The sequence below is a fragment of the Brassica oleracea genome, chromosome C9, assembly GCF_000695525.1.
Source record: "Brassica oleracea var. oleracea cultivar TO1000 chromosome C9, BOL, whole genome shotgun sequence".
Taxonomy (NCBI): Eukaryota; Viridiplantae; Streptophyta; class Magnoliopsida; order Brassicales; family Brassicaceae; genus Brassica; species Brassica oleracea.
The window spans coordinates 51829822-51853903 of NC_027756.1; the positions used below are offsets into that span (position 1 = coordinate 51829822).

The following is a 24082-nucleotide window of genomic DNA, read 5'->3' on the forward strand; positions in this document are numbered from 1 at the left end:
TTCTATCCAGAGCTTATGCGGCCTAAAAGGATGCCAATGACTGAACGTTTCTTCTCAGTCGAGGCGACTGAGCGTTTCAGAGAGCTCAGAGGGCGGAATTTCATTCCTCAGCAGTCTATCTCCCTCACAGACGAGAATATCTCTGATGTCAGAAGAATTGTGATCGGGGCAGGCTTGATTCATACCCTCACTGATCTCGATCCTTATCAGCCCAATGTAATCCGCGAATTCATTGCTAATAAGCTGAGGAACGAGACGATGGTGGTGTAGCGGTGTATGTTAGAGGATCGCTTGTTGATTTCTCTCCGAGTCTGATTAATTCGATGTATTGCATTCCGGGGTTTGAAGAAGATCCTAACTGGATGGATGAACGTCTTGATGAAGTTTGTGGTTTTCTCACCGATGGACGAATAAGACAAGGTGAGAACATGAGTTCGAAGTATCTCACAGCTACGAATCAGGTTCTGTACAAGCTCGTCTGCTCGAATTGGATTCCCACCAGGAACTACACTTCAATGAACCAAAGGCGACTCAGGTTCGTCTACATGCTTCATCATCATGACGGATTTGACTTCGAGAAACTCGTCTATGATCACATAATAGCAATGGCAGCGAACACTCAGACAGAGAAGACTCGGTGTATCATGTTCCCTAACTTGATTCAGCAGGTTATCCACTTTCAGCGTACTATAACTCCTGACTTGCTTCATGATGAGTTCACTGGAACACCGAAGCTTGTTGTCAAGGATGTCAAGGCTGGTCGTGGGTCTGGAGCAGACTCAAGTGCTGCCAGCCTTGAGGACGACATCAATCGCGCCATTGCGGGACTCAAAGCCATTCGAGTTCGCCTGAGGAGTAAGGGAGATGCACAGTGTTTTGTCTTATTTTCTACTCTATGTCTAACGAATGATTTTTCTCTAAATGTGCACCTATGCAGGGGGAGACTATGAGCAACATGTTCCTCATCCAGGGTTTGAAGAAAATGATGAGCAGGATGAAGATAAGGAAGACGCGTAAGATGATCATGTCTTACTGCTTAATGTCATTTTAATGCATCTTGTACTATTTAAGACTCAGACTATGTGGTTCGACTTGGTTCGACTGTGCTTTTATTAATTCCGTGTGCAACTTATTTGAAAAATGTGTTTTCAGTTGATGATCACTGGTTGAGTAGATTTCTTTGTCTTGGATATGTGTGCTGCGTGGATGTTTACATTGCAGGTTGCATAGGTTGTCACATTCAGATAAAAAGGGGGAGAATGTAAGCTCAAGAAAAGGAGCTTGTCGGATTGAGAAACAGAGGATGTGTTATGCACAATATGGGAAGTGTAACTTGCTGTTACAAGTCGGTTATGAGACGATGACGTGTCAATGTCTCATTGGTTCCAAGATGTTACTTTGGCGTGAAGCAAAGAAGATTTGGAAGATTTGGGCTTATCACAATAATTAGGCAACTAGGGTATGGTGTTAAGGGTATTTAACCTGATTACTTTGGGTAGATCGAGGTTAACTGTTTATTGATTGAAAAGCTAGAGCAAGAGGTTTGTTCTTGAGAGCTTAAGAAAGACGAGTACTTGTAGGTGTAGCTCATGGTTTCTGTTCTGATAGATTAGGAATTGGTCCGTCTCTAGTCGTGTGTGACTGAGAGTAATTCGGATTAAACAGATTTAGGAGAATTGTTTAACAGATTTCTAATATACAAGAAAGCGTTCTTGGTATCTTGTGTTTTAGTTCAAATATCTGGTAGTCCCTGAACTTTCATAATTCACCGTAGATCAACTTGAAGCTAGAACCTTTCTTGGTCCAAAGCAAGATCCCAATCACAACAAAGTCTCAGCATGTCTTCGTTAATGGATTATATGCTATGGCAAAACCAAGATATTGTTCCTCATGGTCAAAGCAACTGAAGACAAGAATAGGATTTGATTCTTGATTTATAACACCAACTCATAGAGGAAAGAGAGAGTATGCCATATAGTTACATCCGAATATTAACAAGACGCATAATCTGGGTATAGGATTCATGTCATCTTTACACAAAATAAATCGATTCCCTCCCTAGGCTAAATAACCCCTTAAGAGGTACTACTTGTTGCCTGAACAGAAGGCGTCTCCTCCGGCTGAGCCTCACTGGCTGTAGTTTCCGGCGGTGAAGTTTCTTCCTGAGCCACCGGTGGAGCTTCGGTGAGGATAGGGGCAGAAGCTTGAACAACTTCTGAAGGCTTGAACTTGTTGATGTAGTAGCTAAGAGACGGTCCTCTGTAGTCCACTGCTTTTGGTTTAGATGGAGCATCTTTACCGACTTGGAGGAGTATAGAGGATGCTGCCGCGATTGCGATAAGGGCAAGGCCTCCTACGATTGCTGCTGTGTTCTCAGCCCCATCAGAAGAGGACCCTGCAGTGCCTGAGCTTATGGCACCCTCTGCAACATATACCGCAGGCTGCACAAAGTAACAATAAAAACTATATTCTTAAACCAAAATAGAGTAAAATTAATTAAAAAGAAGAAGGTATGAGTGGATATATTACAAACCTCAATAGAGTAAACATTGGTCTGACCAGCAGTATCTTTCTCAACGTAGCCAGTCCAACCACGCTTCCGAGGTGGAAACGTTCCCACCACTTTGGTCTTCTCTCCAGCCAACCATTCCATACTCACTGTCCCAACCTGTGTTTTTCACCCATCCAAACAACATCAAGTTTTTTTTTTTCAATTGCATGATTTTTCACTAAAAGTAGCCACCTTTTTTTATCAAATCTTAATACTTAAACATCAAAAGAATGGGCCTTTCTATATAACCATGGAGATTCGAAAGTTCGCTAACAAAAAAAAACAGAGCTACACTTCTTTGCCACCAAACAAAATCATTTTTTTCTTCAAATGTATGGTCAATTCTAACTGGTGTTGAGGTTTCAGTAAAAGTAACAATTTTTTCTACAAATCTTAATATTAAAACATCAAAAAGAATGTGACTTTATCCATAATCTATGGAGATTTGAAAGTTAACTCATACATACTGTAATAACAAAAAAAAACAGAACAGCACTACTTTGCCAGCAACTTCTGAAAAAAATTAATGATTGTGTAAGAAAACGAGTACCTCTTTGTCGGGAGCACATTCCTCGGCATTACAATCAGGATCATCGGAAGAAGCTCTAACGACTGATACGAAAAGCTTCCGTCCTACCGACCTGGCGCCGAGGAATCTGCCAAGAGGCTTAGGAGATGCCAAAACGCAGCCGTTTGGGGATAGCAAGACGTTGGAAGTGCAAGACATGGTTACCTCAGATTCGAGGAGGTCCGGACAGGAGATTCTTGGGTTTGTTTTGTCTTTTTGAGTGATGAAAAGGTAAAGATAATATGTGAGGAGGAAAAGAGCGAAGAGAAGACGATGATGATGTGTGTTGTGCTGCGTGGTGTGGTGTGGGCTTTTCATTTAGGCTACGCGTGTAAGTGCCCACCCCAGAATCTAAAACCCATACAAGTTGCTAAGCCCCTCCCACTATAATAATAATATCAACAAATAAATTATTTTATTTTGCCTTTTCTCACAATAATTTTTACTTACCACTAAAATATTATAAGAATTAAATAAATAATTGAAACATAAGATATATATGCACTGATGAAACATTTGGAAACTTGAATAAAAAAATATAGTATTGGGGTAACAAATGAATTTTGCAAATTGTTTCACTAACTTCAATCAAATATCCATTAAAACGAATTAGTCCTTCTCAAATTTGCATTAGTTTTTTTTCTCTGGTGAAAAAAATTGCATTAGTTCATAACATTAACCGGTAATTTATTTTCACCTTTTGTTTATGGAGATTTTACGCATCTCTTTTTTTTTTGTGTGTTTGTGTTGTCATCTTCCACACTCCCTTTTCTTCATTTCATAATGTTCTCTATAAGGGCTATAACGAATGATTTCAGTTTGCACACAACGTAATCATCACATCGACCAAAGAAGACTCCGTGGGTTAGTGACTTAGCCACTATGCCTTGTGCCTCTAGCATGTGAGATTCACATCACACTTTCCCGTTGTGGAGTAAAAAACCAATATCTATCTCCAAAAGGAAAAGAAAACGTACATCATAATATTGTGCCGACTGAACCAAGAGTAGAGCTTTGTTGTGGTGTTAATTACATGATGGATACGACATATAGTTTATAACAAAGTTTGTGTGTGCTAGTTGGTGTGGTGTAACAATTTTTTTTTTGTTTCTAGTCTTCTTCCACGTTTTAAACTTCTTGGTGATTGAGAGAGCTAGCTTCAAGATTTTAGCAAGTTGTAGTAGGTCGTTGGAAAATTCTGGTGGAAATTAAAATTCTGTACAAAATAAGAAAATGAACCTCAATTTTAAATGTACACTGACTCCAGTTTCTCTGTTCTCTTTCGCATAATCATTTATGACATTTGATATCTAACGCAGTTGGCCATTGAGTGATGTATTTTTAATATCTTATGCACATTCCAGTGTCCACACAACCCTATAAGCTTTGACGTTTTTTTTTTCTGAGAAAAAAAAACTACGAGTATGAATAACCACTAGCTATGCCCGAGGGACCTATGTATTGATGAGCACCGATTTAATAAACGACAACAAAATTTCATGTAACTTCAGAATAAAGAAAACATTCGAAATGTACCTTTTTATCAACTACTCATACTATTAGATCAAATTCTAAGCATTTCGGGGAACACTTCTATCCAACTGTATTTGATTATATGGGGATATGGAGCAAACGCATGCTCTCAATTTTTTTTCTGTACTCTAAAATGTATTAATCTTTGAAGCAAAGGCCGGTCAGTCCACCGGATCATAATCATATTCAGTAAATCTGAACCGTCTGTTTCCAAACGCACCGAGTGCATGGACTTGCATATCTCTCCATTTGAAATGTATCAAATTGTCCGAACATGTGATTCTATAATTTTATCATATGTGATCTACCATCTATCATTATTATAGCATTCTTAAAATTGCTAAACAATAGTTTTGTATGTATTTTTTTTTTGCTAAATTATTACAGTTAAAGAGCAAACATACAGTTTACTCAGCAGGTAATAGTTTATTCTATTAGTTTTGACCCGAGTCTCGAGATAATTTAACAAAGGTTAAAACCACATACAAATGACATTGATAAGAGTAGACAAATGCTACACACCACCGTCCTCTAACAAACACATGAAAAGTGGCGAAGCAGACAGAACGAGGAAAGACAAAAATGAAAAAACACAAAAACACAAAAACACACAAACAAACAAGTCGCTGCTCAAACACTACTAGTACGCTCTTAATTAGTTATTGTCTCATTCATCTTTTCTTAAGAGCATCGTTCACGTGCCAACCCTAGACGTCCATTGGGAACGTCGATCAGGACCCGATGGTTCTGCTGCTGCATGCTTGCGATCACGTTGACGACAGAGTTCACGTTTTCCGGCGACGACGCGATGGCGAGGCACGACAGGCTCCCGGCGCTGCTGTGTAACATCAGGTTATCCGCTGGCATCGTCATGTTCACTCCCTTGAACATGAATGTTATTGTCGGCACCGTGATTTTCCCTGAGTAACACGTGTCGAAACCTCCGAGTGACGTCACTACGGCGGTACGTGGCTTCACGCGCTTCCTGAACTCGTTCCTCACCGCCTCGTAAACCGGCTTAGATAACCGCGTGTAGACGGTACCTGCAAATCAGATGCCCGGTTAGCCGGTTAAGAAGATCCTATCCTAAATACATTTGGTATTTATTAGTCAAGAAAACCGATATTAAACCGATTTTAAGTCTTACGGATGCAAAATCCAAACCGGAACTGTCTTAGATTCAAACGGAAAACCAATAATTAAAAATCTAAACCGAAACCAAACCGGATTGCAAAATGTTATTTCGTACCGGAGTCAAAGATGGTTCCCGCGCCAGTGGTGGGATTAAAAGCAATAGCTGCCGGCGGTATATCGACGACTTTCTTAGCAACGCGGATCGCAACGAGGTTGACGTAGTACAAAGAAGACCTCCTCGGGTTTCTCAGGAGTTGCGTGTACTTCACGCGCACGGGCTGGGCGGTGGGGCCGAGTCTCAGCGATCCAGAGAAGGCCAGAGACCTGAAACTCGGCAGACAGTACGAGAACGTGGACTTGTAAAGTGACTGAGCCTGTGACATGAGTGATAATGGGCCTCGTCCTAGGCCCAATAAGCCTTGTGGAGGAGGGACGGTTCCTCCGCCGGCGACCTTGTTGACGCAACCGAAGGTGAAGGCATTGATCGGATCCGCGGCGAGGCGGATGGTGTCCTGAGAGAGGTTAGCGGCGATGGAGGAGCTTCCGTAGGTGAGGTTGAAAGAGCACGCGCGTGATCCGCACGTGGGGTTGGGTACCTGTTAACAAGCGTGTTCACGTGAGTTAGTAGTGCAATGTGTCGTGTCGGTCTGGTTTAGTGAGTGTTCTGTAATCCCGTGAATTATTTTTCAGACTTTTGGGTGGAATAATCAAATTATTAACCACATGGGACCTCACTATCTGTGAAAAAAACTTTTTCACCAACAATAAAATTTAAATAGTGTTCAAATTATTTCTTTTTTAAAATATTTAGTCAAATAAATTCTAGATCTGAAAACTACTAGTTTGAATATAATTTCCTTGTTTGGACTACAATATTCTCATGCTTAGATCTTTAAGATGAAAACAAGTTGCAGGTTGCTACTACTATAATACGACTAAAAAGTTTATGCTACTATTATAGTAAGTGACATACATGAGCCAAAAATGTTAAGTCGATTATGGAGCATTAATGAAGCTACGAAAATGTTATAAAATAGTGTGAAGAATACAATTATAATCAAAAACATTCTATGGAACATATTTATTATTTATATCTGAAGGTGTGTTTATTATACCTGCTTACACTGAGGAGCACTGCAGCTGACGTTCTTGAAAGTGGTGGACTTGGCCGGAGAAAAGGCGGTGGTTGAAGGACAGCCAACGCAGCCGGAGCAAGGCAACCAAGCCACGTCGCTGCTCGTGTCCATGGCTAAGAGTAGAGACTGAGCTGGTGTACCTATCTTAGCCTTGACAATGTACGTTGTGCTCTGCAACATTTGACGCCCTGAGGCGACAGGAACCACAGATCTCCCGGCGACGAGGCTTGTCAAGTACTGGAGACGGGCCTGGTCTTGAGCCAGAGTCTTGAGTACACGCGCTTCCCATGAGAGCGGGGATGAAGATTTGAAGGGTGAGCAAGGGCTGTCTATGTGGAAAATCCTTAGGGTAGAGCCTTGGTCTTGAGTGCTGGTGAGGTCACAGTTTGGGTGGTTTAACCCAAGTGCTAGTGGAATGATGAAAAGAAGTTGGAGGAATATAACCAGAGTGGTCATTGTATTGTATGTGTTGGGTTGGATGGGATATTAGTTGGTGGTGGCATGAGAGGGTATATATAGTGGGCTGAGCTACGAAATGACCAAGTAGTACAACAAAACCAAACTTATATTAAAACTATATGAAACAAATCAAGGATTTATTCCACTTATCATAAGGTTATGAGTTCGAAGTACAACGGCGGTGTCAATAGGATTAACTTAAGCTCTCGCTTCTAGTTGGAAGAGATTAGTTACTTTAACCGTGGAGTCTTTACCATAACACGAGCTCTTTTGTCCTTACATGTGGTTTATTCATAATAGTAAATGGGGTATGCTTTCAAATATCCAACAATTCACATTAAAAAAAGAGTATATGCCCGCAGCATGCGAACCGGTGAAACTTTGGTGCTGGTATGGCCACAATTATTCACCATGCTATTATTTATCTTTTCTTTTCCTTTGTGAAATTGGTGTCGGCCAACAGTGTATTTCTTCATCTGTTTCTTTACTCTTCCGGTAGTGCAAAAGATACTTTCTTGTGATTTCCACTACTTTGGTGGGGTATTTGTTATTGATGGGCAAAGTAGTATAATAAACATGCCTGTCTTGCAATTGGTATAAAATAGAAAATGGTTTCTGAATTCTGAGATATATTTTCCTTTGAAAATATATATATTTTATTTAACAGATGGGTTTATGCACAGATTGGGCTGATCACATGTGGCCCGATGTGATTCACACTCATTGTTAACTATTCTTAATCCATGTACGGAATATTTCGAAAAAACCATGTTGTTTTTTTATTAGTATTTTGAGTAATTATTTAATGTAGTAAATACAAAAAAAAAATGCAATTTTACTCCTTCTCTGTCACTAACACGATTCTACGATTTCTAGGTCAAAAAGGAAATCCCACTAATCACGCAAAAACATAATTTTGCGGTAATGATTGTAGATAATTTTTTTCGCTAATGTAGATGTTGTCGCAAAAGAGGAGCTCATTCTTTTTTAATGAGAATCACTTTACTAACTTCAGGATTTTACTCATGAGCTCATTTTCAATTGAAAATAGTGATGTCACTAAAAATTAGCACTCATCAAAAGATAAATGTACATTACATCCATGCACTTAGTACTACACCTGGGCACGGATCAGATATCCGAATTTTTGAAGGTATTTAAGATTTGTTTCGTATGTTACGGATATCTAATTTTTTTTTATTTGATTTGCTTCGGAAAAATACAGATATTCAGAAAAACAGATATCCGAAAAGTAAATAGATATTTGCGGATATTTATGAATACTTACGGATATCTCATATGTTTTGATTAATACAAATAATCTTAAAATTTTGACACAATTTGTTTTGTAAAATTTTTTGCATGATATATATGATAAAAATTAAAAGAAGTAGTGAATCTACATATTTTGTAAATTTTTTGAACTTAGTTAACAATTATAATAACACAAAACTTAAGAAAAAAATTATAATTGTCATAAATGTGTTCTCTTCCTTTTATGTAATACTTTTATATAAATAATAATGTGAACAGAATTTATCAAATCATATGTTAGAATAATAATTATATAATTTTATACATTAAAAACTTTGAATATAATCAAGATATACATGTATTTATATATTGTCGGATCAGATCGGATATCCGCTTCCCAAAATTTTAATATTTGTGATTTGCTTCGATTTTAACGGATATTGATTTTTATTATTTGCTTTGATTTGAAAGTTTACGGATGTCCGAAATTTTTGGATCGGATCGAAACGAATAACGAATCGAATCAAATTTAACTGATAAAATGTCCAACCCGGAGCCTCTAGCTCAGGTGGTATAGGAACCTCGACTGGGGTGCCCGCCATCTCGAGTTCGAGCTTCGGCCACTGAGGTATTCAAATACGGGTCGCAGCGTTCCAGGAGCCAACGCGTGGAGAGCCGTTTGGCCGCCCACGCGGCTAGTCTGCGCTCTCGATGTACGGGTGCCAATGTACGGGTTATATCGCCCTGTTGGCTATCGTCCTGTCGATGAGTGGCAGGACACCTGAGTTATCAAAAAAAAAAAAAAAAAAATGTCCAACCCTGCTTAGTACACGGATGGAACGATTGTACGACTGATGTCATAATCAGATGAGCGAATCTAATCTCAAATCTTTTCACAAAAAAAAAAAAAAAATCTAATCTCAAATGATCACTAACATTTTCCAGAATATTTATCATATATACAAATGTTCATATAACATTGGAAAAAGGGGAACATTTGAGACTTTGCAGAACGTCTAAGGAACTTTTTGGGTTGGTTTCCGAGCTAAAATATAAAACCTTTTATAGAATCACTAAAGATCTAGAGTCAACGATCCATAATAATATAAGAAGATAGAAAGATTCAAGGTCATAACTTCATATAACCACAATTAAAATATACTACATAACAATGTTCTGAAGCAACATTTAATTGTTTGCCCGGGGACTACGCCAAACTTGTCTCCTCCTATACAAACTCTTCTTCTCCTTCCACGTTTTAGTTTATTTCTCTCTCTCACAAACTCTCTCCATATACAATGCTTCCAACAAATCCTCCGGCCACTGGGGTTGGACTTGGTTACGGCATCGGCATCGCGGTGAGCATCCTCATTCTCATCTCCACGATAATGCTCGCTTCATACATATGCATAAGGTTAAAATCTGCTCCAAGAGACGGAGCCACGAGCGAGGGAGTTCTTGACTCGCCGGCGGCTGAGGTGAAGCTCGGGCTGGACCGGCCTGTTATAGAGTCATATCCAAGGATAGTGCTTGGAGAGAGCAGAAGATTACCGAGGCCCAATAACGGTCCATGTTCGATATGCCTATGTGATTACGAAGCTAGAGATCCGGTTCGGTGTATACCGGAATGTAATCACTGCTTTCATGCTGATTGTGTTGATGAGTGGCTCCGGACAAGTGCCACGTGTCCTCTTTGTAGAAACTCACCGGCTCCGTCTAGGCTTGCCACACCATTGTCTGATTTGGTCCCAGTCGCCTTTCAAATCAGGTGAAGGTTAAAAGACTTCTTATTTTCAATCATAACATTCCTTGGCTCCAATTATCTTACTCTTTTTTTGTGCTTAGAGATTAGAACTAGTGAGTATTGTTATGGTGCAAATTTGTTATAATAAGGGTGAAAACTTTCGTATTGATAAACCGCAAGTTAGAGTTCTTGCTATTACACGTATTTCATAATTATATAGGTCAAAATTTAAAAGTGAAAAAGACAAAATACACACAAATATCCGACCAAAAGTAGTCTTTTATTATTCTCTTCATGCAATCTTTTCATGGCTCTTGGATAGTTTTCTTCAAAGTTGTTTCTGAAGCTGGAGCGCTGATTACAATCGTTGATAGTATAGAGTCCGAATATTTCATTTCAGTTCCATTATTAGCTTCCACATCCTCAGTTACTTTACTACTCGGGTCGATATTCTTGGTGGGACGCTCTAAAATCTCACAATGCGTTACTTCATTTTCCTTTTGCTTTCCCCACAAGACTGCATACAGTCCAATTACAATAAGTACTGCTCCAATCACCCTGTTGCAAAAACAAATCGATAAGCTTTCATTTGCGTTATTGAATGTTATGTACGTTACTGAAAAAGATGCAAAATGGAAGTATACCCTCCAAGGAAGATCTTTTCTGCCAAAATAAAAGAACCCATGATTGCAACAATAACCATCATCAAAGGGCTAAAGGCAGTAGCAAATACAGGTCCTCTTTTCTTCATCACTATCCCTTGCACATAGTATGAGATACTTGATGCCACGATCCCCTATTAATTTACAAACAAACCAATTATAATCCGTTAAACAGGTCCATAGAGTTAATCTCAAAAAGCAGATAATGATAATCAACCAAGTGGTCCATGACCTTATTTACCAGATTACTTAATTTCACTGTGAGAATATATATATATAAATTGTATATCTATGTATTTATATATGCTATATATAAAAATGAGAGAAATTAATATTACAGAGTAAGCGGCGGCAAGGAGGTTCATGTCCCAGCCAATTCTCCAAGCTGATGGGTTGTGTTCCATGACAAACGTCACAGCAACTGCTTGTAATGTTCCGATGAAGCAAACTAGTGTTGTTAAAGTAAGCTGATGCTTCGAGTACGTCTTTAGTATCTTCGCCTAATCACATAAATCATGATCCAACCAATAAACAATGAGTGAATAATTGTAAAAGTGCACCCTCTAACAAAAACAAATTTGCAAAAGTAAAATTTTGGCTGTTCACTTAAACACAAAAAAAATATAAAACAAAATATATTATTGTCCCTTGGTTACTTTAGGGATAGCTTCAAAGTATAATCTCATTGTACCTGAAGAACGAAGAGGGAGGCCCATGCAAGGGTAGCAAAGATGAGGAGGATGGAGCCTTTTAGAAAATCTTTATTATCATTTGAATTGCTAGACGGTGTCGTGTCGTTAGCATGTTGGAGATGCATATATTTAGTCCAAAATAGCTCAACGATGGGTCCCTTATAAATTGTCATTAACATGGCTCCGGCTACGGTCACCACCGTTCCAGCTATTTTCGCCTGGCACCACAGTTTCTTCACGTCCAACATCTCCATCCTATTAATCAAATTAGATAATAGTTCTTATAAATGATTATACCATTGAAAAAACCATCAGTTTGCCTAATATTTATGATTATGCTAACTTACGTACCGGAATAGAACGGCCAAGATAAAGGTCATAGCCGGAAGCATGTTACTCATGGCGCACGAGAACGTGGGCGACGTATATTTCAACCCCATATAGTAGAAGTTTTGATCGATCACGGGCCTGTTAATTTATTATATAGGAAAGATATGTTATTCTCTTGTTTTTTAGTTTATTTTATAAAACGTCCAAGAGACCATAGTTATATGGAGATAGTGATTAAGTAACAACCCAAGAAGGCCGAGAATGAATAGTTGCATGAAAATGGTGAAAGTTATTTTCGGCTGAGCTTTCCTGTAAAAGTAAAAATCGAAAACACAAAACCATTAACAAATTTCTTGTTCACTGACGAATCTCTGTTTCAAAAAGTCATGTAATGAAAAGACACGGATATATAACCTTTCGAAGAAGAAAGCGAAGGGGGCAATAACGGCGGTGGCGATTGCATGGCGGTAGACGACAAGGACGTAGTGGCTCATACCGGTGTTGAGGGATATTTTGGTAATTATGTTCATGCCGGCGTAGCCAAACTGGAGAGATATCATGGCGAAGTAGGGCTTTGAGCTTTTGAGGAAGCTTTCACAGCAGCCAAGCTTCTCCATCGACATTGCTTCTAGTTTGTGTGTTTGGAGTGTGTAAGAAATATGTTGAAGTGGTCTTATGTATTTATAGTAAGATGCAACGTACATGGTCATGTATTTTCTACTTCTTGTTTAATGTTTCTAGGTTTCTTGGTTGACGTCACTTTCTCAACTCCCCTCTATAGTTATTGGTGCTCAAATATGATGGTCGAATCCCCTTTTAGATCATACATTATACATAACCTAATGTGCTACTATGAAACTTTTCAGTAGACAAATTATGAAACAAACCTGCTACCTAGTTTCATGTATGAGCAAATGTTTAGCAAAAAATATATATAATATATATGAGCAAATGGCCTGGAGTTTACAGGCTAGCCAGAAGCTGAGCTACGGATGATCTTACCGCTGATGTAGTAGGTATTAGGCATGGACTAGGAAATTTACCCACAAAACTGCAGTATTTTTTTAGGATTGGATTATGAAACTCTAATTTACTCTATGGGAGACCCTAATGCTTTAGATTCATTATTCAAAAGAAAAAAATAATGCTTTAGATTTTTGCTACTTTCCCTTCTCTTGAAATTATTTGTTTTAATTTGTTCTTGTATATAAGTATATGATTCCATTTTGAGAAAAAACCTACATCAATTTGAAAGTAATTTCGGCACCCAATAAACGTTATATCCGATAATCAGAAACGCACTTTTGGTTTCGTAACAAAAGAAAAGTTGTTGTATAATAATATTGCAATCTTGCATGATTCGAGAAGGAACATAAGTTGATATTGGAAAAATGGGGGAAAAGAAACGGACATGTGGCAGGTAACGGGAGGGATTAGGGGGAGCATCTAAGGAATCGTTGTAGTGACTCTTGAGGTAAGCAAACAAATGACATTGAAGGCATTAAGGTGTGAAAATCTTCGAATTTGGACCATATGATCATATTATAAAATCATTCAAAAGCTAAGTTACCCCTTCACAAAAGTAAATAACTCTTTCTAATCTAACGGCTACAATTTAATCTCTAATAAGAAATGGAGATACGACGTGTAGATTTTGAGTGAGTCAGGAGAGTACGATTAATCGGTTTCTTGTCGTCGCAAACATGGAGTGAAAAATGAGTTTGAAATCAATATAACAATGGAGGAGAGTGTGATGCTGGTCTCGGAGCCTGTATTTTTTGTAAAGTCGAAAATCTAACTATAAGCAAATTTTCACATCCATAAGTATTAGAGATGTAATATACAATGGATAAACAATATCGTTCACACGTAGTTAACTTAAATTGAGATAGAAGTAATTTTGTTATTATGATATCATAGCTCAGTTAAACAGAAGTGGAAATTATTACTTCTTTTTCCGTTTTATATATCGTTTTCAGTTTATAAATTTTGCGTAATATTTTGATTTATGGTATATATTGATTGATTTGATTGTTTATGTAATTAAAATGCATTTATTTTGTTCGGTTACACATCCAAAAAAAAATTCAGAGTTAAACCTGTATGAATTAGAGTAGTGAAAAAATATGTGATATATCAATAGAAATGATTCGTGATATCATACGAGTGAGGACAAAATACAAAGAAAAGTTAAGGTGTGATTATATGATTAGTAAACAAGATTTTCGAGCCCAAAAAAATTAATGCACAACCTGTCACACGAAGTGGAATCTGTGGGCGGGATGAACAGATGTAGAAGATCCATTAGCCGCCAGTATCGGCGTGTTAAATTTTTTCAGTATACATGTAGTTTTGCTTTTTCATATTAAAAAAATTTCTAGCTTTTATCTTATTTTTAATTTATTAGTTAGCAAAATTCAAATAAAATATTATATCGAATAAAAATAAAATGAAAAATTACTACTTTTTTAGTCCGTTTGCAAAAAAATTAAACGATACTTTGGAATATAAATGAAATAATTGTTGCTACGGTCACGTGTTGGTATGATTTCTCATTTTCTCGTAGTATGTAAAGCCAAGAGTGGTTGGATCTTTTCTGTTTATTATGTTCTTTTTGCGTCACTTTACACCACATCAACTTGCTTTCTAGTTTCTGCAAATTCTTGACAACTTTAAATAACCTCCTTATATTATAGGGAATGTAAGAAGATCATCGAAGCTGGACGGTCTCTATGTCCAGTCTGAATATAATAGAGAAAACATACTCTTGGTTAGGTTTTTGAGATAAATGATGCAAGATTTTCTGAATCAGTCTAGGCTGATGAAAAAGCAATCAGGTTTCAAACTTTTCGAAATAATAATTAAAAAGGGCCTACAATATTTTCTCCATACAGAAAAGAGAAGAGCAACAAGAGCCATATGATACATCTTCTACATAACACTGCTACTCTCTATTTTAATCCCTACTAACATGTGGGTCTCAGCATCAAGCATCCACCTCGTCATAATCTTCTTCTTCCTCTTCCTCTTCGTCTAACCTCTTACCCATACTAGCAAGCTGCATTGGATCCATATTCCCTATATCCGATATGGACCAACCCGGATACTCCTCTGGTTTTGTTGTCTCTGTTGAGGCTGTGACCACCACCACTGGTGGCTTTGTCTCTACTTCGAGGGTTTGTGTGTTCAGATCGAAATCTCGACCTAACCCTGAGTTTGTGTCGTCGTTACCTGCTTTTGGACTTTGCAGCTCTTGCTTAGACATGTCATCTACCTCCTTCTTCTCAGTGTCTTGTTGTGGTTGTGAAGGCAGCATCGTGATACCGTCTTGTGTAAGCTGTGGTGGTGCTGACAATATGGTTGGCTCTGTTTCCATCTCGCGTTGAAGAAGCTCCTTTTCAGCTGTTTTAGCACTTCGTCCACGTCCCCTTCCACGCCCTCTGCCTCTACCCCTTCCACTGGGTCCCACTTGCCCCGTCTCATGCTGCAGTGACCACACAATAGGGAACGCATCACATCAAGACACTGTGGTTTTGCATTAGTGTTGTAAAAGAGAGACAAAATAGCGAGTAATAATAGAATATGCTCACCACTTTGGTTTTCTTTATCTCCTCATCGCTGTCATTAGCTTCATCCCCCGTAGGCTTCCTGGCCAATCAAAAACAGCATATCAACTTGTCACAAGAGTCCCAGAAAAACAAACATACAATACAGAGCTAAGCTAAGAGATATTAACAAAGGATCCAACCTTCTCTTGGAGATAGTGCGATCGTCCATGGTCGCATCAGCCTGGCCATTACCGTGACCGTGACCGTGACCATGCCCATGGCCATAGTCAGGAACCTTGCTGACAACTTCCCTCAGAAAGTCGAACACGTTGTATGTTTCCACACAATTTTTTCTGTAGAAAACAGACAAATCAATGAATTTGGATGCAGTACAATAACATAAAGAAGGCTGGTGAATTTTTCTGTTTAGTTAAGGTATATAAAGTTATGTGACAATTGACATAATAAGAAATGGTAACAAACCAAAAAAAAAAAAAAAGTTAAATAACATCCTATAAGTCACAAAGCAAATATTGATGGGTAGATAGATAGAAAGAAAGATGTGTGAAGCAATGGACTTACAGGTGCAAAGAGCTCACGGTCTTGGCTCCTCTCTGAAGGGTGATTTCATAGGTACGATCACAAAGGTCTTGTAAGAACAATTCCAAAGCTTTTGCTGTTGTGAATAATGTAGAAACTTAGCAAAAAAAGATTAAAAAACAAAGTCCTTTCAATTTCAAAGTTAAAAAAAAAAAAAAAAAAAAGGAGAGAGAGAGAGGTAAGTAAGTGACTCACAAACTAGGACAGGCACAGCTAAAGCGATCTTGCCAACATCCTCGTCAGCTTGCATTATTTTTTTTATACGCGCCTGCAAAAATTCACTCACATAAGACACAAACCCACTCATTGATAAATAAGATCCATCCTTAATAAATATTTTTTAAAAAAAAAATCATAACTTTAAAATCTCAAATCGTAGCACATGAAAAGAATCATTCGAATTAGAAACCCAATCATCAAGTAGGAAGTTTTATCCGGCGAAATCATAGATAATTAAATTACAAAACATTGTAGCAAAACCCACCAATCAAATCAATCAATCAATCGAGCAGGGAAGTGATGAATCTGGAAACGAAAAAAAAAGAAGCAAAAACTTACAGCAGGGAAACGTGTGTCGAGCTTCTTCCTCATGATTGTTTGGATCTCGCGATCAGACGAAACCGACGGAACGAACCAAAAGGACGAAACTTTTATCGAAAATCAGAACTGAGAAATCGTTTTTCTTTTTTTTTTTTAAGGAATGAAATTTTGTGATTAGGGGGAAGAGTTCGTGGTTGCCCACAAAACCAGATCCAACGCCGACCACTCCCTTCTCTTCTCCGACTTGTTCGTCCGTACGATCATATCCTCACGATTTTTTCAGTGGAATAAATAAAACAAAACACAAGAAAGAACGCGTCAAAACAATTAAAAATATTGCAAACAAATCTTTTGTTTCCTTTTTTCTAACTTATAATCAAAAAGACGAAACTACCCCTCATCTATACAGACCGGTCTGATTCAAAAATGTTCTAAACCGATCCTTGAATCTAATGTACTTCACAGAGTAACACATACGAGAGTATTGACAACTGAAACAGAAAGTTTATCAACAGATAACAATGTGTAAACTTTATACACTTTACCGCCACATTCTCTGCTATTTGTATCAACCAAACCTCAATAAAAACTCACAAACGTAAGCAAAAAAAAAAAAAAAAAAAAAAACACAAAATATAAAAAGGTTACAACAATCAGCTATCTCTACAATGAATGCAAGCTATGTTAAAGAAAAGGTAAAAAAAAAAATGGTTCACTTATTTGTTGATCTCTACAATGGTTCTTGTCCCTCCTGCAAACCACGCAACACATGCTCGTTCTCCCCTTGCCAAACCCACACAATATCAGCCAGAGCAGGCCTAAGATCCTCCTCCACCAGCCTCTGGTACTCCATTGTATCCCCACTACATTTCTTCACTTCAACCAAGTGAAACGTCTCCGTCACTTCAAATATCTCCGCATCGATCAACAACCTCCCTTTCCTTCCTTCCTTCCCTCCTTCCATCTTGAACAGCCCCGCTTCTTGCTTCCTTATCTTCATCCTCAGCCCTCTGGCCACCTCCTCCAGCTTACAAATGATCTCCGAAGCAGGCTTTCTAGATGTGAACTTAGACTCTTTCTTGCTGTACACTTCTCCGAATAGTCCTCCCAGTGCCAACCCCGAAGACAATGCAATGATATCAAAGGCATTCATGCTTGAAAGCTGTGGAGGCGGCTCGCTTGGACCTGAACCTGAACCTGAACCGGAGCCTACTCCTTCAGCTTCCACGACTTGCTTCTCAATCCTTTTCTGCTTCATTGGTAAACCTTTCTTGAACCATGAACTCTCCTTGATCTTCGAGATGGTGATCCTACTCTCAGGGTTAGGATCCAGCATCTTACACAACAGCCTCTTCGCTTCAGGAGGGAACTCACGAGGACACTTGAACTGCGCTTTACGGATCTTCCTATACATATCCATCAGATTCGAAGCGTAGAAAGGGAGGTAGCCAGTCAAAAGCACAAACAAGACAACCCCACAAGACCATACGTCCGCTTTAGTCCCATCATACCCCTTACGGTTAACAATCTCAGGACAAGCGTAGGCGTGCGAGCCGCACGCGGTGTGAAGCAGACCGTCAGCGCGCTTGCTCTCGGCAAGCGCGCTTAAACCGAAATCAGAAACCTTGAGGTTGTCGTGCTCGTCAAGCAAGAGATTCTCCGGCTTGATGTCGCGGTGGTACACTCCGCGGCTGTGGCAAAAGTCAACCGCGTCGATGAGCTGGTGAAAGTACTTCCAAGCGACGTTCTCGGCGAGTTTGCCTTTGACCATCTTCTTGAAAAGCTCTCCGCCTTTGCAGTACTCTAGGACGAGGTAGATCTTTGTTTTGGTCGCCATGACCTCGTGCAGATTCACGACGTTTGGGTGTTTGGCGAGGCTCATCACGGAGATCTCTCTCTTGATCTGCTCGCTGTGTCCGACCTTCTTGAGTTTGTCCTTGTCGATCATCTTGATAGCTACACTCTCGTTTGTGTGGACGCTTCTTCCGTAGAAGACCTTGGCGAAGTTGCCTTGGCCTAGTAATCTCCCGACCTCGTATCTATCGGTTAGTATGCTTGGTTTGTTCTCCATCCTTAGTCTACAGATTTTTGATCTTTTTTAAAACAAGAAAAAGAGAAGCAGTAGAGAGGAAGAAGAAGAAGAAGACACAAAAGAAGGACGTGCAGATCTCTGCTTTGACTTCTATTCATCTGTGTCTTTGTTTATTTATAGATAGTGCTTGAAAAAGAAAGCATGAAACATTCCAAAATCAAATTAAAATCTTACATAGACAGAGTGCATATGTTGTTTCCCTGTGGACTTGTCAAACCTAACGCGCTTGCTATTACTGTATATGCCCTTTTGATGCCTACCTTTTGTCAACGCGTAACAAAAGAAGCACACATGTTTAAAACGAAGTTAAAGAACATTGTTTATTGGTGTGTTTAATCCACAGTGTTTTCATACGACTTTTTACAAAAGTCCTACAAGACGAAAGTGAAATGTCTCTTAGATTCTTGTCAGCAAGCTTCTCAAAACCTGTCATGGAGATCTGAAAACAACAGCCGTTGCTGTAACTAAAGCCGGTTGGGGAAATATTGGCCTCTAGTCTCCAAATTATTTGAAAAAATTGCATAGATCCAGATCTCCAAATTTATATTCAAAAAAATTATTTAAATTTTTACTAAATCGCCTACGGCTCTCAAAATCTCTATGTCCGGCTCTGACGTCTATATAAAATTTGCTTGTTTTGTACACTTAACAAGGATTTGCTTACACAACACACGCAAACACAGTCTCTGATTCTTGCTGTTGTGCTGAAAGAACATTAAGAAAAAGTATATAAGATGCTCAAGTAAACACAAGGTAGTTTGTTACAACAAACGAACTATCTGCAAATTTTTGCAGAGGCTATTGTAAAGAATCAAGTTATGTAATTGTTCCCTCTTGCTTTTGTTTGTCACACCTTATGTTTATAGAGTCTCTTCTTTTCTTCATGTTCTCTGCTACAATGGTTCACTATGCTGTTCTACTTCCTGTTCGTCCTGCAAACCACGCTTTAGCTGCTCTTCCTTCTCCTTATCGCCTTGCCAAACCCAGACTACATCTCCCAGCGCAGGCCTAAGATCCTCCTCCACCAGCCTCTGATACTCCACCGTGTCCCCATCACATTTCTTCACTTCAACCAGGTGAAACGTCTGAGTCACTTGGAATATCTCCGCGTCCATCGACAAAGCTCCCTTTCTTCCTTCCTTCGACCCTTCGAGCTTGAAAAGCCCCGCGTCCTGCTTCCTTATCTTCAGGTTCAAACCTCTGGCCACCTCCTCCAGCTTAGAAATGATCTCAGCAGCAGGCTTCCTCGACGCGAATCTAGACTCCCTCTTGTCATTGGCATCCCCGAAAAGACCTCCCAGATCAAACCCCGCAGACAAGCTGATGATATCGAAAGCGTTCAGGTACGCGAGCTGAGCCGGCGCCTCTTGGCTCTCTCCGTTCTCGCTCGAGCCCGAACTCTCTCCAACTTCCACTGTGGGAATAACAACAGTTGTTTCCCGGAGTTGTTTATCCATCTTCTTCTGCTTCAAATGCAGCCCTTTCCTAAACCAAGAACTCTCCCTGATCCTCGAGATGGTGATCCTACTCTCGTGGTTAGGATCCAGCATCTTGCACAGAAGCCTCTTCGCCTCGGGGGCGAACCAGTTGGGACACTTGAAATCCGCTTTACCAATCTTCCTATACATCTCCATTAGATTAGAGTCGTGAAAGGGGAGGTAACCAGCCAACAGCACGAACAAAACAACCCCACAAGACCAAATATCAGCCTTAGTCCCATCGTAACCTTTCCTGTTAATCACCTCAGGCGCCACGTAAGCAGGGGTGCCGCAAGTGGTATGCAAAAGCCCATCGGCGCGTTTGCAATCCGCGAGCGCGCTCAGACCGAAGTCAGAAACCTTGAGATTCTCATTGTCATCAAGCAGGAGATTCTCCGGCTTGATGTCGCGGTGGTAAACACCGCGGCTATGGCAAAAGTCCACAGCGTTGATGAGCTGGTGGAAGTACTTCCAGGCGACGTCTTCCCTGAGCTTCCCCTTTTTGACCTTGTTGAAAAGCTCGCCGCCTTTGCAGTACTCGATCACGAAGTAGATGCGGGACTTGGTGGCCATGACCTCGTGGAGGGAGACCACGTTGGGGTGCTTGGCGATACGCATGACGGAGATCTCGCGCTTGATCTGGTCGCTGAGCCCCACGCGGAGGACTTTCTCTTTGTCGATCATTTTGATCGCCACGCTCTCGTTGGTGTGGACGCTTCGGCCGTAGTAGACTTTGGCGAACGTGCCTTGACCTAGTAGCCTACCTACCTCGTATCTGTCGGTTAAGACACTCGGTTTGTTCTCCATTTCCTAAATAAGAGAAACGTTCGAGACTTTAGGAAGCGAATCTGATACCAATGGAGAAGTGGATTTACCTGTAAGGAAGACGATACGATCGATAAAGTATGGATCTTTGCTTATGAGTAGAGCGCATTCAGCTCTGTCTTTGATTTTTTTTTTTTAATTTAATTTATATTTTTTCTTTTTTTCTTTTATTTTTATTGGAAATAAAGAGAGAGAAAATCTAAGGCAGATTTTTTTATTCTAAAAGTGGTGTTAATGCGTGGAAGTGAGGATAGACACAGAGGAGAGCATGTGTTCCTTGTGGGCTCGTCCACCTAATCCGCTATCATGCGCCTTTGATAGTTGACTCTTCTGATGGATCTGTTTTTTTAGAAAAAACTTCTAATCATATTTAAGTGCTGCTACTTGTGTAATTAAGGATAAAAGCCTCCCAATTAATAGCTAGATCTGTCAAATCATAAAACATAAACACAATTTTTAAAGTACCGTTTAAAGTTATGCAATAAAGTTTTAAGACGTCTGCGACATCCCTTTTATATCATTTACATATTTAATAAAAATCATTGCAACACTCTTTTTTATTCACGCATTGTCACTATAATAATTTTTAGAATCTTTAAAAAAATATATTGGTTTATCTAAATATATAATATTTTTTTATTAAACTAACCATAAATTTATTATCAATGTTCTTTATTATTTCATTAAATAAAAGTTATGAAATTACTTAATGCGACTAAAAGATGTATATGTCAATTAATGATTTCAAATAATAAAGATTTGACAAAAAATAGTGTATCTTCTATCATATTTTCTTAATTTTAAAGTATTAAAATAAATTAAACAACTACAAAAACCATATAATAAAAAATTAGATTTTTCTATATATGTTATATTTTGAATTTTTTAAAACAACAAATTACTAAACTGCTAAAAGTTTCACATTCAAATTTTGTAATTCATGGTTTAAAATTTTTGTTATGACAAGTTACAAATGATTACAAAATCATATAACTGATGACAAAAAAAAAAAAAACAAAATCATATAACTAGAAAGTCTCATTTAATAATTACTAAGATTAAAAAATATATATATATCGTTCTAAACTAAAATATACACCATATAAAATACATAAATATTTAATTTCGAAATTTACTTTGAACAATTTTTTCGATAAAAACTTTGAAAAAACATTGACAACTTAATTTTTTTAAAAATAAATTACTAAAACCATTAATCCCACAATAAATTTTTTTTATTAATAATTTAAAGTTTTTGCTATAAAAGATACAAATGAACAAAAATGATATAAGTATAAATCATCATTTAATAAATATTAATATTAAAAATATATCAAAAATTTAAAGTTTTAACTTTTTAAATAAAAATATTAATTATATCTCCTATCAAATAGAAAAAAAAAAATTTGGACTAATAAAATTTATTTATATGTTCGCACCAATATAATTGTATATGCAATAGTTACTGATATTTTAATTATTAAATATATATTTATTATATCATAATATGTAAAAAAACATATAATGCATAAAATAATTTATAGATATAATGTTCATTCCGTGCAAGGCGCGACTGTTAACCTAGTATTTTATGAAATTATAAACATCTTCTAGATTAATTTTAAGATATTTTTTTAAATAATTTAGGAGCATAATTAGAATTTATGTATAATACAGTAGTTCTTTAAAATTTTGTGGGAAAAGGAGAATCAATCAAATGTATCATTCGGATGTTCCCATAACCGGTAATGCTCATTTATGACAAATAGTATTGTCGGTTGTCATCTATGTAATCTTTTTCATAATTGCAACTTGCAATGTCATAATAAATCAGCGTTAAAAAAAGAGTAGAGTAATTAGGTCACATATACATGAAAAAACTCATAATTAGCTAACTATCATATACACTATTGATAATTTTAAACCCCAAAACTACCCCTGCCCAAAAATTTTCTGTCTCTCTCCCTTTCTCTCTCGTGTCTCTTCTACAAAATCTCTTGACCAAATAATTAATCTTCTTCTCTTTCTCTTTCTTATATCTCTTTAACATCTCTAAACTCATTTTTTTCATTTCTGCAATGGATTCTTCATTTCTTTTCTGTTTTCATTGATGAATACCTTTGCATCTAAGTGTATTTCTTTCAACACACTGTCTAGATCCAAAGAGTATCATCCTCTCGATGAGTTCGTCTACCATAGCTTCTTTGTTGATTTGTTTGAGGTCCACCATGATATAAAGGTTCCAAGCAATTTTATGGCGCATAAAAGGGAGATCTCTTCGACTCACATGCTGGTAAAGGCACATGGCTATATAACAAGAACAAGATTTCTGTTAACTAGTAAATGTTTGATTAGATGTTACCAAATAAGTCTCGTGAGCATATACAAGTTTGGTTAGTTGTTAAAGCTTTATATTAAATTTCTTTGTTTCAAATTAGTTATGGTTATATGATACATGGCTATAAATTTCTATAGAATATGTTTCATTTATCTGATACTTGTTTGGTTAGATGTTACAAAATATATTATCGATTTAAATAATAGCTGATAAGATGCTAAAAATAACATCGATAGATGATATGTGGTTTGGTAGATGATACCAAAAAGGTTAGCATGCTAACTTTACCATTGTCTATTCAACTTTTATATGCTTAACCTTTAAGAATTATTATATTATATATAAACCAATATTACATCCAAGTTTATGTTCTATCTGTAAATACCATAATGGATTGAAGTCATTTATGTTGTACTTTATAAGTTATATTTCTAATGAAAAATTTATCCGCTACAAAACCATGTAACGTTTATGTTATAATTTAACGTTAAGCCTCATTTGCTTTAAAATAGATGTATTATAATACATGGTTTGTAAATTTCTACAAAATATGTTCATTATCTAATACATATTTTGTTAGCTGATATGAAACATTTTG

General features: G+C 37.8%; 7 protein-coding genes across 7 annotated transcripts; 1 reads left to right on the forward strand and 6 right to left on the reverse strand.

Moving 5' to 3' along the window:
* Positions 1 to 1916: 1916 nt before the first annotated feature.
* Positions 1917 to 3413, reverse strand: LOC106313503. Its single transcript, XM_013751316.1, has 3 exons — positions 3102 to 3413; positions 2534 to 2668; positions 1917 to 2441 (listed from the first exon to the last, which is right to left on the reverse strand). Exons 1-3 carry the CDS (start codon positions 3276 to 3278, stop codon positions 2076 to 2078), a joined length of 678 nt encoding a protein of 225 aa, XP_013606770.1. The 5' UTR covers positions 3279 to 3413; the 3' UTR covers positions 1917 to 2075.
* Positions 3414 to 5071: 1658 nt separating this feature from the next.
* LOC106319255 (protein ASPARTIC PROTEASE IN GUARD CELL 2) lies at positions 5072 to 7450 on the reverse strand. Its single transcript, XM_013757532.1, has 3 exons — positions 6902 to 7450; positions 5902 to 6382; positions 5072 to 5695 (listed from the first exon to the last, which is right to left on the reverse strand). Exons 1-3 carry the CDS (start codon positions 7376 to 7378, stop codon positions 5334 to 5336), a joined length of 1320 nt encoding a protein of 439 aa, XP_013612986.1. The 5' UTR covers positions 7379 to 7450; the 3' UTR covers positions 5072 to 5333.
* A 2389-nt stretch (positions 7451 to 9839) lies between these two features.
* Positions 9840 to 10407, forward strand: LOC106317629 (putative RING-H2 finger protein ATL69). Its single transcript, XM_013755413.1, has one exon. The coding sequence runs from the start codon at positions 9934 to 9936 to the stop codon at positions 10405 to 10407; it is 474 nt and encodes a 157-aa protein (XP_013610867.1). The 5' UTR covers positions 9840 to 9933.
* A 200-nt stretch (positions 10408 to 10607) lies between these two features.
* Positions 10608 to 12695, reverse strand: LOC106317170 (WAT1-related protein At5g07050). Its single transcript, XM_013755023.1, has 7 exons — positions 12478 to 12695; positions 12310 to 12372; positions 12085 to 12201; positions 11733 to 11988; positions 11380 to 11541; positions 11024 to 11175; positions 10608 to 10937 (listed from the first exon to the last, which is right to left on the reverse strand). The coding sequence occupies exons 1-7, from the start codon at positions 12684 to 12686 to the stop codon at positions 10685 to 10687; spliced, it is 1212 nt and encodes a 403-aa protein (XP_013610477.1). The 5' UTR covers positions 12687 to 12695; the 3' UTR covers positions 10608 to 10684.
* Positions 12696 to 14896: 2201 nt separating this feature from the next.
* Positions 14897 to 17074, reverse strand: LOC106318836 (dr1-associated corepressor homolog). Its single transcript, XM_013756975.1, has 6 exons — positions 16770 to 17074; positions 16407 to 16479; positions 16194 to 16287; positions 15812 to 15964; positions 15654 to 15711; positions 14897 to 15547 (listed from the first exon to the last, which is right to left on the reverse strand). The coding sequence occupies exons 1-6, from the start codon at positions 16800 to 16802 to the stop codon at positions 15050 to 15052; spliced, it is 909 nt and encodes a 302-aa protein (XP_013612429.1). The 5' UTR covers positions 16803 to 17074; the 3' UTR covers positions 14897 to 15049.
* A 161-nt stretch (positions 17075 to 17235) lies between these two features.
* LOC106318835 (CBL-interacting serine/threonine-protein kinase 2-like) lies at positions 17236 to 18994 on the reverse strand. The gene has a single exon (XM_013756974.1). The coding sequence runs from the start codon at positions 18820 to 18822 to the stop codon at positions 17482 to 17484; it is 1341 nt and encodes a 446-aa protein (XP_013612428.1). The 5' UTR covers positions 18823 to 18994; the 3' UTR covers positions 17236 to 17481.
* Positions 18995 to 19533: 539 nt separating this feature from the next.
* On the reverse strand, positions 19534 to 21356 carry LOC106319412 (CBL-interacting serine/threonine-protein kinase 2-like). The gene is made up of 2 exons (XM_013757730.1): positions 21197 to 21356; positions 19534 to 21131 (listed from the first exon to the last, which is right to left on the reverse strand). The coding sequence occupies exon 2, from the start codon at positions 21126 to 21128 to the stop codon at positions 19737 to 19739; it is 1392 nt and encodes a 463-aa protein (XP_013613184.1). The 5' UTR covers positions 21129 to 21131; positions 21197 to 21356; the 3' UTR covers positions 19534 to 19736.
* Positions 21357 to 24082: the final 2726 nt, after the last annotated feature.

Coding starts and splice junctions, on each gene's coding strand:
- LOC106313503 (XM_013751316.1), bottom strand. CDS start 3,278: ATGTCTTGCACTTCCAACGTCTTGCTATCCCCAAACGGCTGCGTTTTG. Junction 2,669..3,101: donor AATGTGCTCCCGACAAAGAG/GTACTCGTTTTC, acceptor TGAAAAACACAG/GTTGGGACAGTGAGTATGGA. Junction 2,442..2,533: donor CCAATGTTTACTCTATTGAG/GTTTGTAATATA, acceptor TACTTTGTGCAG/CCTGCGGTATATGTTGCAGA.
- LOC106319255 (XM_013757532.1), bottom strand. CDS start 7,378: ATGACCACTCTGGTTATATTCCTCCAACTTCTTTTCATCATTCCACTA. Junction 6,383..6,901: donor GTGCTCCTCAGTGTAAGCAG/GTATAATAAACA, acceptor GCTTGTTAACAG/GTACCCAACCCCACGTGCGG. Junction 5,696..5,901: donor GGGAACCATCTTTGACTCCG/GTACGAAATAAC, acceptor TCTGATTTGCAG/GTACCGTCTACACGCGGTTA.
- LOC106317629 (XM_013755413.1), top strand. CDS start 9,934: ATGCTTCCAACAAATCCTCCGGCCACTGGGGTTGGACTTGGTTACGGC.
- LOC106317170 (XM_013755023.1), bottom strand. CDS start 12,686: ATGTCGATGGAGAAGCTTGGCTGCTGTGAAAGCTTCCTCAAAAGCTCA. Junction 12,373..12,477: donor TTCGCTTTCTTCTTCGAAAG/GTTATATATCCG, acceptor TTACTTTTACAG/GAAAGCTCAGCCGAAAATAA. Junction 11,542..11,732: donor CCTCCCTCTTCGTTCTTCAG/GTACAATGAGAT, acceptor TTATGTGATTAG/GCGAAGATACTAAAGACGTA.
- LOC106318836 (XM_013756975.1), bottom strand. CDS start 16,802: ATGAGGAAGAAGCTCGACACACGTTTCCCTGCT. Junction 16,480..16,769: donor TCGACACACGTTTCCCTGCT/GTAAGTTTTTGC, acceptor GAATTTTTGCAG/GCGCGTATAAAAAAAATAAT. Junction 16,288..16,406: donor AGCTGTGCCTGTCCTAGTTT/GTGAGTCACTTA, acceptor TATTCACAACAG/CAAAAGCTTTGGAATTGTTC.
- LOC106318835 (XM_013756974.1), bottom strand. CDS start 18,822: ATGGAGAACAAACCAAGCATACTAACCGATAGATACGAGGTCGGGAGA.
- LOC106319412 (XM_013757730.1), bottom strand. CDS start 21,128: ATGGAGAACAAACCGAGTGTCTTAACCGACAGATACGAGGTAGGTAGG.